The sequence below is a fragment of the Dermochelys coriacea genome, chromosome 2, assembly GCF_009764565.3.
Source record: "Dermochelys coriacea isolate rDerCor1 chromosome 2, rDerCor1.pri.v4, whole genome shotgun sequence".
NCBI classification, from domain to species: Eukaryota; Metazoa; Chordata; order Testudines; family Dermochelyidae; genus Dermochelys; species Dermochelys coriacea.
In genome coordinates, this window is record NC_050069.1 from 212,392,804 (window position 1) to 212,408,305 (window position 15,502).

Here is a 15,502-nt window from a genome sequence, read left to right on the forward strand (position 1 = left end):
GCCACTGATGATGATGAGAAGGAGGCTTGGAATGTCAGCTGGGACTGCATGTCCTCCATGGCTGGTGGGTCCCTTGTGGGGGTGTCCTAGGCCTCCTCCACTTCTGCCCCCGGAACTGAACCCCTCTCCAAAGGGAAAGGTGGAGGTACCCTCACCTCCGAGGGCACCAAGTGGGACCGACCCATGTGGGAGGCTTGGTAGATTTGCGCTGCCTATGGAGTCCACACCGACCACTGTAGTGGCATCTGCCACTGGGCAGGTGGCCATGTAGGCTGGGCCAACCCCTGGATCACCGGCACAGGATGCTCAAGGACCACCTGATGTCTGCTGGGTCATGAGGTATAAGACCCTGCCTGCAACTTTGGAGCCCAAGGACCCGCTCCTGAGTGATCATGGCAGTGCTGTACCCATCAGTGCCATGCAGTGGAACCATGTTGAGGAGTGGTGCTTCAATGGTGATTTGCTCCAAGAATGTGATCAGCGCCTCAATGGGTGCCAGGGTCGTGACTGGGTGTCAGAATTGCAACCGGCACTGGGGCTGCAATTGGCGAGTAGTGGAGCTCCTAGAGGATGAGCGAGATGCCGGGTAGTGCATCACCATTATTGTTGGCTTGCCCAAGACAAGCACTTGCCTCTGTGGGACAGGTTCCTACAGTACCTGGGCTGCCACCGATGGGCCTCAGCTTAGAGGAGGCGCTGGAAGGGACAAAAGGCCTCTCACTGCCTCATATGCCTCTAGCATAGTTGACATGACCAGGATTGAGTCATCTCTGGCTTACCCTAGGTGGGGAGCCCATGTGCACCGGACTCGACGGGTCCCTTCCCGTGGCTGAAGTCAATGGTGCAGGCTGGTTGCTGCCCATGTGAGAGTGGCCCAGCATAGGTCTCTCTCTGTCTGTGGCTTTTCTCAGAGTGGATTGTCCCTGGTCTGACTTCTTTGTCCTTTTCTTCTGCACTGGTGATGGGGAGCAGTGCCAACCAGCCAGGATTGACTTCTTGGCAGTCAGGGAACTGTGTCAGTGCCACATAACCAGTGCCAGGGATCCCGGGTCTCGCTGACCCTCTCTAAATGAGGGTTTTGATGAGAAGTGCTGCCTTCATTAAAAGAAATTTTAGTCTATTGTCTCTCTTCTTCTTAGTCCGGGGCTTAATGTTCTTACAGATTTGGCACTTTTCCTGAATGCGGCTATCTCCCAGGCACTTCAGGCAGCTGTCATGTGGGTTGCTTACCAGCATGGGTTTGTGGCATGTTGCACATTGTTTGAAGCTCCGAGACCAAGGTATGCCCCGGGACCCCTGGTGGTAAGTGCCGTGGTGTAGGAGCTTACAAATCCCTACCTTATCTAACTATTTGCTAGCTACCAACTAATTGAACTATTTACACTCTATTTTACAGGAAACAACTAAGGAGTATTTGCATGCAGAGCAAGAGAAGGAAAGTGTTCCAGCTACCGTCATGGATGGGAAGAAGGAAGTGAGGAGGTGATGGGTCAGCAGGTGCCTATATACTACACCATGAAGGTGCCACTCCAGGGGGTACCAGAATCGACCTGATAGATACGACCAGGGGGAAAACTTCCAGCGACGGTGCATGTGACGTACGCACAACTATATTGGAATAGACATGAGCAAGCACTCGAAGAAGATGATTAGGGTATCCACATTCAAGTTTCCTGCTATTTTTACATACTCTTGTGACTGTGTATTTATGACCATTGAAAAACCTATTCTAATGACTGTGTGTAACAAAAACTGGTTATTGTAGCGACAATGCTGTCTTAACAGCACTCTTTAAATAAAAGAGCAAGTATGCATCTATTGTTATCTAGCAGGAAAGGTTCCAAATTAGCTTGACAGTTTCCTCTTATGGTATTTTGCATCTGCTTAGGAAAAATTTTCTCAGGACAAGCCTCAGGTTATTCTAAAAGCTACTGGATTATACTAACTAATTTATTCAGGACAGAGGGTATTAAGCAGGCAACTAGTCAATCCTGATTGGGCCATTTGAGTGCTACAGTCGTATGAAACAAAAACCCAACATAATCAAAAATTGTACTACTGTGCAATGCATCCGATGAAGTGAGCTGAAGCTCACGAAAGCTTATGCTCAAATAAATTTGTTAGTCTCTAAGGTGCCACAAGTACTCCTTATCTTTTTGCGAATACAGACTAACACGGCTGCTACTCTGAAAACTGAGCAATGAGTCCACCTGTTCAATTTAGAGGGAATATTGCTTCTATATGGCTTATTACAGATTTATTAAAACTGATTGCTAAGAGCTACTACTATATCTACAAAAGTGTTATGTATAATTTCCTCTATTTTAGTGGGTTTTAAGTATTTGTTTAATTGGACATTTTCGCTGTTATAATAGGAAGATAAATTACATGAATCTGAAAACATGTTTTGTGACCTCTGAAAATTAGTGACTCATCTATGGTTTTTTAGCCAAGGATTTTCAGGCAGCATTTTCCATAAATAAGCCAATAGATTTCCCAGCTTAGAACACAAGTGCAAGAGGCCCACTATCTAACATTAACACTACATTTATTTTCTTATATTAACACATTTGCTTTCAGGAAGGCAAAACATCCAAGGCCAGTTCACAATGTATTTGTGTAGCACACATGCTAGAACCATGTTAAAAATTGAAAGTACCAAATCCACAAGGAAGGGAGAATGGAAGGAAGAAAAGAAATAATGGATATTTGAGAAGTAAAAAACAGGATGAGAGAGTGGGTGGATGGAGCAGGAAAGCCCCAAATAATCTTCGATAAAACAAAAAGGTTACATTGTGAAATTTTCATTTCTTCTCATTATATCCAGGGGTCTCTTCTAAAAATTGAGGTAGGATATTTGATGACTAACACAAATGTGCCATGTTACTGGTCAGAAACGATGCAGCAAGAAATAATCTACTGATACTATGGAATGCTAAAGAGGACAGTGGCCTTAACCAAATGATGCTCAGCACAAACTTTGGAAGTTTTCTGGAAATCACCTTTCAAAATTAACATTATCAGAGAAGACACAACACAGATTAAATTCATTGAAAAACTGATTTGTATCAATTCAACTCCCACTATTTTGTCTGTCTTTGGCTATTTCATAGTGCCTGCCTTTAACAGCACTGCAAGTTAAATGTGCACTGACGTACTTTAGTGACTTATTTGGTATGCCTAGATAATCCTCAGACCTCAAAAGACGATGGTTTGTAAAACTTTTTCCTTACACAAAAGATGGCAAATGCTCTGAGATCTCCTTGCAAGTCCAATTTTAACATAGTTATCCTGCTATGGCAAAACCTACTTTAAGACTATATCACAAGTGGACATCAGTAAATAAGACGCTCCCAACTCCTACAAGTTAAAAAAATGTTGTAATATACAGCCATATAGCGAATGCAATTTCTATAGTTTTGTATTTCATTTCTTAGCCTTCATTTAATATTGGTTTTGGGAAAAACAGCTAACAAAGAAAGCATATGTATAGGAAAACAGAATGGGTAAAAAGTAAGAGGATAAAGGAGGGAACAGAGATAGAATATAAAACTAAGAGGGAGAAAAAAAGAGAGACCAAAAAGGAAAAAAGTTAGAGAAGGCAGAAATGACAGAAAACAGTTAAGGAAGGCGGAGACACAGAAAATGCACCTAAACCCACAAATCACTTCCTAGGAAGTAGCATGACAACCAGTGCAAAGGATTCCTTGGGACAGTTAGGAGCAATTAAGGCACCAATAAACTGAGAACCCATCGGAGGAATAGGTCACTTACAATGTTCACCAGATATGGACCTCATGCTAGGAATTTCAAAGGAGTCAGGCACCTAACTCCTATGGACTTTCAATAGGAGTTGGGCACCTAACTCCCCTAGGCACTTTTGAAAATCTCAGCCTTAGGCTGTAGTTTATTATATGTAAGAAAACTGCACAAACAAGAAAAAAAAACTATACAAAATCTTCACGGGAAACACACCTGATAGGCTTCTACCACCAAATCATTGAGATTAGCTGCTTGTGATTCTATTTGTCTTGCGACAGTACCAGGCAACAGAGGCAAAAGATCCTATGGAAAATGCAATAATTTATTCACAATTACAATCTTAAGACTGCACTTTTTAAAAAGAAATCAATTGCAATTATGACTTTTATCACACCTTATACCAGTGAAACTGGTTTCCTTGAATTGCAAAGATAACATTGATGTTGTTGTCTATCAGTTTTTCTGAAAGTTGCCCAAGTGATGGATGTTCCTGAAAAATATAATAAACTATAAAAGACTTATAATAAACTATAAAAGACTTTATAAAAGACTTCAGTCCACTCAGGCAGACACACACTGGCTAGATCAAACTCTTAAGTCCTGCAAGGAAATCAGATCTAACAAGGGAAAATGACCCTTTTGCACATATTTGTAGCAAACTTTGAAATAAAAATTATTTTGGTAGCCCCATGTGGCATTTCCACAAAACTCCTACTGTATAGACTACTGTAGAAAAACTAATGAGAAAACTGAAATAAAGTCTACTTATAATAGGTCTCTGTGCCTTTATAAGATGGGACCACCCAGCCAGCACCATTGGCCTGTACGGATCGGGGAAAGGGGAGGAAGTTGTGGAGATGTCATTTATTAGGATCACTATGGGATATCAATGGGAAGACCAACTATACGATTGCAGCTGCAACAGCTCCTGTTTATACCGGCACAGCAGCAAAACATGTTGGGCGAAACAGTGCTTAGCTTTACTCAGAACAAGTGCAGTCATAACAGTAGACTGAAAGCCCATTCACCAAAGGAGGGGAACTGTGTGAGTGGATGCAAAGTGCTTTTTATAGAGTTGCAACACTGAAATGTTCTAGTGTAGACAAGGCTTAGTACAGCTGGTAAAATGCAGTTTATGAATTTGGGTTAAATTCAGTTTTGGCTGAATAAAAAAAATTAATAAATTAAAAAAAAGAAAAAAAGGAGGAAAACAATTTTGAAAGGATCAAAACAGTTTTGAACCAAAACTGAAATTTTTCCAGTGGAAGGATGCGGGGGGAAATAAAAAAAATTAATTGTGGTTTGAAATAAACCAATTTTTTTTTCCAGATTTTTTGGTTTGACCACTGAACTCAAAAATCAGTTATTCACTCAGCTCTATTTCCGAGTTTGTGAGGCCCAGCCCAGTAGTCAAACTGCAGGAACAAACATTCAAGCAAAATCAGCCAGAGGCACGTCTAAAATCAATGGCAAAAGCTCTTAACGAGTTCTGTGGGAGCAGGACTGGGCTCCTAGGCCTGATGAAACAAACTCTTACTTAGATGGGGCTCACTGAAGTCTTATGCACGTAACAGTTTGTAGGATTGGGTCTCTAGTCTATGCCTCAGCTAGTTAATTTATAAGTGCATCTACAGCTACCTATATTTTCATTTTAACTCATTGTAATGTCCAAATTTGTTATGTCATGTTTAAAATATCATTTTAGATGAGTTTGAAAACCTATTTCTTATTTTAAAAAAATAAGGCCAAAGTAAAAAATGTCAACAGAAAATTCCAGAGAGAGCTCATTTTCTATTATATTACAAACATATTACAATATCATAACAAGGCACAGCTGGCAACAGGATTAGTCATTGACCCCATTTTGCTTCCTGTAAGAATCTTACTATGTTTTATGTATTTTATCTTATCTTTTCTCTCTACTAGCCAAGAAAATGTACTCCCTTTTGAGATAGCCTGTCTAGTTTTAGTTACATCATTGCTCTTTCCCTACTCAAACCTACTGTTTTCTTGAATTTAGAAAATAATTATCAGAGATATTAAATATTTCAGGGGAGAAGGGGAGGGAGTGAACCAAGGACATTTCTAATTAAAAAAGGAAAGAGTCTACTTTCCTCCCATCACTCGTGCTTTCTTGGGGACCTTTAAAAGCCAGAAAGAAGCAAAGGAAAAAAGTGGCAAAGAGGAAACAATTTCTGTCTTAAAGGCAAGTATTTGTATGTAAATAAGGCGGAATCCTCTTAACTGGCACTGCTAAGTGAAAACAGAACACACCAATTACTCTTTCTTCTATTATTCCCTAGTTTATTTCTAGAGGCTAATAGGAATACAGCCTGATGGCAAATTGCTCTTCTACTTTGTAAAAATATTGTTGGAAAGTGATCTATAAGGGAGAAAAATAAAACCAAAACACAAATAGGTGTGAGTGCTTTTTCTTTTGTAGGATGTATTTTCAAAGAGGAAAAACAGTCATGCCTTCTTTCTACACCAAAGCAGAAGTTTTCTTTTTGTTTTTGCTTGTTTTATTAGAAAGTCAGGTCTGTGTCTGTTTTTCTTGGAAGGGTCTCTAGGTGACTAGAGGATAAGTAGGATTATCAAAGGTATCAAGAAAGTAAAACTTAATCAATGGTGAGGAGGACTTTTCCACCAGATTTTAAAATATCTTATTAAAAGGTGAGTCCCTTATTTAAAGGCAGAATAAAAGGAAACCTCCATCAAAAACAGGGTAGACAAGATTTGACAACCCTATTCCTACAGTAATTAGAAAATCAGAATCACCTAACCAATCAGTCTGTCCAGGTGTTCTATAAGCAATAAACAGATTCAATCCCTATCTCTCCCAACACCTTGCTGGACATGCTTATAAGAAGCCATAAAAAATTTGATTTATTAAAAGGGCAGGGAAGCAGCCTGTAGTGCACAAATGAGAACCTAATGATCTACTAGATCAGCAGTTCTCAAACTTCAATGCACCGCAACCCCCTTCTGACAACAAAAGTTACTACACGACCCCAGGAGAGGGAACCGAAGCCTGAAATTGCTTGAGCCCCGCAACCTCAGGCAGGGAGGGGATGGAGGAGAAGCCAAAGCCAAAGCCTGCCCTGGGTGGGGGGGGGTGAAGCCGAAGCCCAAAGGCTTCAGCCACAGGTGGGGGCCTGTAATCTGGGCCTCGCTGCCCAGGGATGAAGCCCTTGGGCTTCAGCTTTGGCCCCGGGGGGGTGGGGCTCAGGCTTCAGCTTCAGCCCTGGGCCCCAGCAACTCTAACGCCAGCCCTGGCAACCCCATTGAAACAGAGTCCTGCCCCAGAGTTTGAGAACCGCTGTACTAGATCTTTTCCATCTCTAAGATCAGGCTGGCAGGGACCACCAGACATGCCATGTACTCTGTACGGAGAAAAACACAGCAACAATTTGTGTAGAAAACTGCACAGCAGCCCTGCATGGATAAGCGTTATGCTGCTGCATCACATCTATTCCAAAAAATCTGATATTGTGAAAGATCCAGAGTGTAGAGATACTCTTTCCCATGTTTGCTGCTACACATCTTCCCACATGTCTGCATGCATCAGCCAACGGTAAAACTGGAAAGAGGGTCAGCAGAACAGTTGTATCAAAACATGCCTCATTGGGGGAAATCCACGGATGACTTGGTTTGGGAGGCTAAACCTACTGCCTGTTCCACAAAAACTCAGGGCAAGGTTTGACCCCATTTGGAAGTATCCACTATCCATACAGAAGAGTATGACCACAAAAGCCTTTAGTTCAGAAAGATCATTTAAAACCTTTTCTGCAATCAGCAACCATCCTGGCTTAATAGAGAAGCTCATTTTTTGTTTTGTTTTATACTGGTGTTTCCAGTTGAAAACTGAATTATCAGCTAAATTCTTGACAATCACAGAAAACAATGGACTTGCTTTGTAACAGATGGACTATCTAGAACATCAGAAGAGTCTTTGGTACCAGAGAAAAGATCGATATTTAAAACAATTGTTTAATATATAGAGCCAAATTCTCCTCTGCTATAGTAGTGCAACTCCTCTGAAGTAAAAGGGGTCACACACCAGTGGAACTGAAAAGATACTATAACTCACAAGTATATAGTCTTCTGTTCTGATGAAGGAATGCCTGTGGATTACTTTCATGAAACAGATTAAATGGAATAGTTGTTTACATCATTGGAGCAGTATGACAATACTGAAACCAAACAGGCTAGCCGAAGGGGAATAAACAAGCCTGATAAGCAAGGGGAAATACACAAAAGGTGACAGAAGGAGTAAATTAACAAAAGGACATTAGATAATCTGAAATCCAAACAGCCTTGCAGTCAGTCTGCCAAGCTTCTAAACACCCACTTGTTCTGAGAAGCATTTCAGCTTCAATGGACACACAACACAAAGTGGCTGTTCTGGAAGGTATTCTACTGTTTTTGTACATATGCACTGTTAGCTCTATTGTGCCATTCCTGCGTACACTGGGCTTTTGGGAACAAAATCAGCCCTGGCATATACAGATGGCATTCCTGTAGTGCCATCTTACCCTACAGCTAAATGCGTGTCTTACAGTGTGAGCTCATGGAGGCAGCAAAGTTGCCTGTTGGCAATGTTTGTTTCATGGACGATGCTGTGTTGCAATGGCACTGCATAAACCAAAGACGCACCTGCCATTTCATATTTCCGGTATCTGCTTATTTGACTGTAATGTATGGGTTAGGCAGTGATTCCTATTCCCCCAACTGAACTAAGATTAAGCAATTTCACTAGACCCTACAAATCTGAGAAAAATTGCTTTCTAAAACTATAGAATCTTTCATACATTATTGAAGAAGACTTTTGAAAGCTAAAACAAGCCAATGTATTTTGATGCATTTTTTGCATGAATACATAAAATAGTAAGTCATGAAGTGTGGAATTCTGATGTATCTAAATCTGTGCTAACTCTTTAAACCCCTCTGGCACAAGACTCCTTTTAGTGTGCCAAGATCGAATTAGTTCCTTACTATTATACATCATCCTTCCTGCCTGATTTCTACAAGGCCCTATCCTCTACTCCCTTCAATGCCACAAAGCATCCTCCCTGACCTTAAAGCACTGTCATCACTGTTTGATTTACTAGAAGGAGTCCCTACCATATAATGCAAGACTCCTGTAAATTGCTAGCATATTCTCATGCAGAGTAATGCAACAAACTGATGATTTCCCTCCTTCTCTTTTACATTCTATACAACAGAGGCAGGTGATCTATCAGATGGTAACTTACCTCCTAAAAATACCTTACTATATTGTGCTTTGCAGAACACTGCTGACCCCATCAAAATGGATTACTGAAATATTTTACATCAAATAGAAAGGATGTCAATAATTTTACTTCCATCATACTTGTTCTTGGCCCTACACATCCTGCTTACTAAGGCAAATCTTAATGTTTTACTAATTTAAGTAGATGCATCAGCTTAGTCCCAATTTTAAATCTTGATTTTTAAGTTTGACAATGCATTGGCTTCCCAAAGGTAAGAGCGTATGACATATACCTTACCATAGTTGTAGCTTTGATATACACATTATCTTTCAGATGGCAATTTCCATCATTGGGAATTACAATCCCAGCCAATTTACTATCAAGGGCCAGATGAGAGGTCTGATCTGTCATCACAAGAAGTAATCTCTTTGCTTCTTTGCGCCAACCAATATGGCTCTAAAAGAAAAAAAAATTTCATGAGAATGAAATTTAACTCTTTTAATTCTATAATAGTAAATATGACTATGGAAGTCCAATATAAGTCTACTTTTAGGTACTGCACTGCTTAAAAACAAAACAAACACTGAAGCTGAATGTAAGCACACACTCAAGGCAGATAAAGTAGTTAAAGCACTAATTCTTTACATATGGGGCTGGGTATTTATCCTGATCCTGAAAAGCACTCTTTTAGCAAAGTTCTGCACATTGTGATGGGGCAAGGCCAGATGGCTATAGAAAAGTAGTGGGAGACAGATATATTAGCTCCAGGTTAAACATATCCCTGGTACCAGGATAAGTGAAATGGCAGCTGCTCCAGGTCAATTAAGACACCAGGGGCCAATTAAGAACTTTCCAGAAGGTAGGGAGAAGGCTAGGTTGGGACACCTGAAGCCAATCAGGGGCTGGCTGAAACTAGTTAAAAGCCTCCCAGTTATCAGGTGGGTGTGCATGTCAGGAGCTGTGGAAGGAAGTTATGCTGTTGGAGAGGCTGAGTAGCACACACCATATCAGGCACAAGGAAGGAGGCCCTGAAGTAAGCGTGAAGTGGAGCTTGAGGAAGTGAGGGCTGCTGTGGGGGAAGTAGCCCAGGGAATTGTACATGTCATGTTTCTAAAAGGTTAGCTACCATAGCTGATACTATTAGGGTCCCTGGGCTGGAGCCCAGAGTAGAGGGTGGGCCCAGGCTACCCCCCACCCCACCTTTGCCCCCTGGTTAATCACTGAGACTGGGAGACAACAGAGACTGTGCAAGGAAGGATAACTTCTCCTCACCTCCCTCACTGGCTTATGATGAAAATGGCTCAGTGACCCTTGTCCCTAGAGAGAGAAGGGTTATGTGCAGGGTCACAGTGAGCCTCTGAGGCTAGCGAAATCCACCAGGAAACACGGGACCCATGGAGGCAAGGATAGAACTTTGTCACAATATGTTTAAATGCTTTGCAGAATTGAGGCATAGGGTTAGCAAGTCCACAAGAAATGAGTTCTGTTAGTTTCGATCCACCTTGCAGCAGATAGATTTATTTTCCATTGACTTGTCTCCTCTCCTCTGCCTCCCCCCACCTTTTTTTTTTTTAAAAGGGGAATAACCCATAAACATTGAGTCAGAAATATTTGTTATGCAATATACAATGTGCTGGTACAACACACTGCAAAATTCCATTTGTGATGTTAGTACCTATCAACTCAATTGCACAGTGTTTGTAAAATTCTTTGATTTGAGATCACTACATACAAGAAATACACAAAGCAATTTTTTGTATGAATGCAACACATTTTTGAACATACTTAGTGATACCAGAATCAAAAACAAGAGAAACACTGTTTTTTTTGTACATTCCTTTTACTACACTGCTTCTCAAAAGGGACACAAAACATAGCATCAATTAGGGTATTGCACTCAGTCTACTAAACAAAATTTAACATGAAAAAAAATCAAAACTATCAATCATGGGTGCCAGGTTTGTGTAATTTTTGGTGGTGCCCAGAACGGGTCCAAGCAAAGCCGTCCCATCCATAGGACAGACCAGGGCAACTGCCCGGGGCCCTGCGCTTTGGAGGCCCCACACTTCAGGGGAACACAGGGTCCAGGGTGGACTGGGGGGATAATGGGGGCTTGGCGTCGGCAGCAGCGAGCGACCTGGCTCCAGCCTGTTCCATTCCGCCGGCTCCCAGCATTGCTCGGGGGAGGGGGCAGAAGCCAGAAAGAGGTGCGGGCTTGGGGGAAAGGGTTGGAATGGGGCGGGGGCAGAGCAGGGGCAGGAAGAGGTGGGGCTGGCTGCGGCCAGGTTGCTCACTGCTGCTGGCAGCATCATGTATGACATCAAGCTCAGCATCATGTATGATACCCATGCATTCGGCAACCCAGGCATATATTCAGCGGAGCTGCAGAGCTGGCCTGTGGCTCCTTCTAGCTGCAAAGGGGTGCTGTGGTGCCTGCTCTGCCAAAATTTGTGTAGCTCCAGGTCCTAACCTGCCACTGCTTGGCACAGGGTATGTCGACAGTAAGATGAAGTTTATGGCCATATACAAATTAGTCCATTAAATAATTGGATAAAATGTCAGATGGAGCTGCACAAAACTTATTAGCTCTGACTCTGAGAAGCACAGACCAAAGGATGGCAAAAGAGTGGGCTTTGAAGTATTATCCTAAACAATTAAGCTAAACTACACTTGTAAAAATTAAGTGACCAGAGAACATATTGTGATATGGTATCTTTTATTTTTCCTCTCAGAATTTTTCATTCACTCTCTAATTTGTAAAAATGGTAATTGGCAATGGGTCTCCTACTCAAAGCAAGTTAGAAAGTTCTGCTCTATGAAAAATTAGTTCATATTAATTAACTTACAGCTCACACTTGTTGTTATAAAATGCACATTGTTCTCATCCATTTTAGTCCATTTAGTTAATTCAATTAACAAGAAGGACTGTCTATACTCATGAATGTTTTCATTCTATTATTTTTGGGAGCATATAACCCCTTTCGAACTTGAATGTCAGAAGTATGGAATGTATCCAGTGATCAACATTTAAATGCGAGAAATCCTTTCAGTGCTTCAAAGTAATTTTTGTAGCAGCTGTGAACAGGATATCTATGTTTTGTTTTTATTTTCCTGCTTTACACTATTTATCTTTTAAATATAAAGAAGCCCACAGTTAATCTGTTTTTTTTGTGTGTGATTATTCTCTCAACTCATTCTCCTTTCCTAAAAGAAAATGTATAAATGGATAAGAGAAAAGAACCATGAAAAAGAAGCCTGATCCTCTTGACTTGAACAGTACCATTGTCCAGAAGTCCTACCTGCTAAGCTGGACAGGAATTGCATTGCTTGACAAAGCAAAAAGGAAGAGGACTGGATGGCACTCAACTTTATGTATCATGTAGATCTTTCCTCATTCAAGAATATGAAGATGTTTCTGTAAGCATGCAGTAAGGTGGGTTTTTTGTTTTTTTAAAATACACACTCTACAAGATTGAACTCACACTGAAATGCATCTGTATGCTAAAACCATACAAGGCAATGACAATTTAATCCTCAAATATTTTCTAAAATGGAGGATTTTAGAAGTTCAAACCATATGCGCAGCCCTTAGAACAAAGGTAGAGGGAGGACTCTGTATTGCTCAGTGGGACCCTTCTTTGGTCAGCTGAAGAACAGGTCTGCTCTTTAAAGAGCCTAAAACTGTTAAGTGGGATTTTATCATTATTGTGTCTCAATCATTTACAAATATAAAATATGCTCAGTTTATATATTTATAGTTAGTTTTTTCTAACTGCCAATCCTGAAAATCCAACCCATGATAGGAGAATCAAGATGGGAATTTTCCATTATCAATAATAAAAAAGTTTTCAGGCCAAATCTGATACTCAGTTACACTCGTTCAACTCCTGACTTTAAATTACACCTTTAATAACTTGTGTAAATGCAACTGATTGGAGCTTAGTAAACAATACTGTTGATGCAGGAGAACTTGCTCCCAACTCTGTCTCCCATTGCGGCATTGACTCTGCTGTGCTAACGGGAATAAGACACGGTAGAACTTATTTTTTGTCACTGAAATCAGTACTCTTGCATCGGATCACACACACACGGACCAAATCTGTTAAGTAGGAAAGTGCCATTTTTACAAGGGTTGTCAGGTGATTAACAAAATGAATCGCAATTAATCACACTGTTAAACAAGAATAGAATACCATTTATTTAAATATTTTTGAATGTTTTCTACATTTTCAAATATATTGATTTCAATTACAACACAGAATACAAAGTGTACAGTGTTCACTTTATATTTATTTTTATTATAAATGTTTGTGCTGTAAAAAACAAAATAAATAGTATTTTTCAATTCACCAAAAACAAGTACTGTAACGCAATCTCTATCATGAAAGTTGAACTTACAAATGTAAAAATATACACAAAAAAATAACGGCATTAAAAAAATAAAACAATGTAAAACTTTAGAGCCTACAAAGTCCACTCAATCCTACTGCTTGTTCAGCCAGTCACTCAGACAAACAAGTTTGTTCAAATTTGCAGGAGACAATGCTGCCTACCTCTTGTTTACAATGTCACCTGAGAGTGAGAACAGGCATTCCCATGGTACTGTTATAGCATGCGCCACAAGATATTTACGTACCAGAAGTGCTAAAGATTCATATGTCCCTTCATACTTCAACCACCATTCCAGAGGACATGTGTCCATGTTGATGACGGGTTCTGCTAGATAATGATCCAAAGCAGTGCAGACCAACGCATGTTCACTTTCATCATCCGAGTCAGATGCCACCGGCAGAAGGTTGATTTTCTTTTTTGGTGGTTCAGGGTCTGTAGTTTCCGCATCAGAGTGTTGCTCTTCTAAGACTTCTGAAAGCATGCTCCACCCCTTGTCCCTTTCAGATTTTGGAAGGCACTTCAGATTGTTAAATCTTGGGTTAAGAACTGTAGCTATCTTTAGAAATCTCATATTGGTACATTCTTTGCGTTTTGTCACACCTGCAGTGAAAGTGTTCTTAAAACGAACAACATGTGCTGGGTCATCATCCGAGACTGCTAGAACACGAAATACGTAACAGAACGCGGGTAAAACAGTCAAGTAGACATACTATTCTTCCTCAAGGAGTTCAGTCAAAATTTAATGAATACATTATTTTTTTTAACGAGTGTCATCAGCATGGAAGCATGTCCTCTGGAATGGTGGCCAAAGCATAAAGGGGCATTTGAACGTTTAGCATATCTGGCACATAAATATCTCACAATGCCAGCTACAAAAGTGCCATGTGAACGCCTGTTTTCAATTTCAGGTGACATTGTAAATAAGGAACTGGCAGCATTATCTCCCATAAATGTAAACAAACTTGTTTGTCTTAGCGATTGGCTGAGTAAGAAGTAGGACTGAATGGACTTGTAGGCTTTAAAGTTTTACATTGTTTTGTTGTTGAGTGCAGTTATGTAACAAAAAAAAAAATCTACATTTGTAAGTTGCACTTTCACAATAAAGGGTACTTGTTTACCTGTTTCACATTACAGTACTTGTATGAGGTAACTGAAAAATACTATTTCTTTTGTTTATTGTTTTTACAGTGCAAATATTTGTAATAAAAATAATAATATAAAGTGAGCACTGTACACTTTGTATTCTGAGTGGTATTTGAAATTAATGTATTTGAAAATGTAGAAAACATCTAAAATATTTAATAAATTTCAATTGGTATTCTATTGTTTAACAGTGCAATTAAAACAGTGATTAATTGTGATTAATTTTTTTAATCATGATTAATGTTTTTGAGTTAATCATGTGAGTTAACTGCGATTAATCAACAGCCCTAATTTTTAAAGAACCTTTTTTCCCATACAAGAGCCACATCAATTATCAGCACTGAAAGGGATTCCCCTATTCAGTCCTTCTCCAGCAGAAGGACAATGAACTTCAAGGGGAGCCTTGATGATGGTTGGAAATTGGAATGGGGCTGGGGGGAAATGTCATGCCTCTGTCAGGCATAAAGTTGATAAGGAGCATGATTGCAATATTATAAAGGGCTCAATATCATTGAGAATAGAAACAATGATAAATACACATCTGTTGCTGAACTGCCATTCAGTTGTTTGTTCAGAAATCTCCTTACCTGGCACACAGCTGCCTGAAGCATAGCATCAAACCCCCCTTCAGGTGTATCAATATTCCCAGAGATCTTTTGTTTATTCACTGCATTTTTGAACTCTGCTATGTTGTCAGTCAGGGAGAGCACATGAATGTAGCCATGAGGTGGCATACAATCTAAATTATAATCACTGTAAGAGAAAACAAAGCAAGCCCAACGTATTATATTATTATTTAAATATAACTTTTATAACTGCAGTACTAAGTGGGTTTTTTGAACATTGAATATAGACATTTTGAAAAATATATATTTTATTTTTTTATAAAAGAATCTTTATTAGACTCATTGGAACTACAAATATTTCTAGTTTATGTTGAACAAAAAATAGTTCATGTTTTTTTTTCTTCT

At 40.0% G+C, this 15,502-nt stretch overlaps 1 protein-coding gene across 2 annotated transcripts in view; it reads right to left on the bottom strand.

The window, feature by feature from the left end:
- ITGB8 (integrin subunit beta 8) overlaps positions 1–15,502 on the bottom strand; it is a 70,819-nt gene that overhangs the window by 22,274 nt on the left and 33,043 nt on the right. The window contains exons 5-8 of one of the 2 annotated variants that reach the window (XM_038392542.2): positions 15,119–15,284; positions 9,294–9,452; positions 4,157–4,252; positions 3,976–4,065 (exon numbers count right to left, since the gene is read on the bottom strand). In XM_038392542.2, coding sequence (XP_038248470.1) covers positions 3,976–4,065; positions 4,157–4,252; positions 9,294–9,452; positions 15,119–15,284 — 511 coding nt within the window. The remainder of the gene's footprint in view (positions 1–3,975; positions 4,066–4,156; positions 4,253–9,293; positions 9,453–15,118; positions 15,285–15,502) is intronic. The other variant, XM_043509207.1, reaches the window with a different exon arrangement.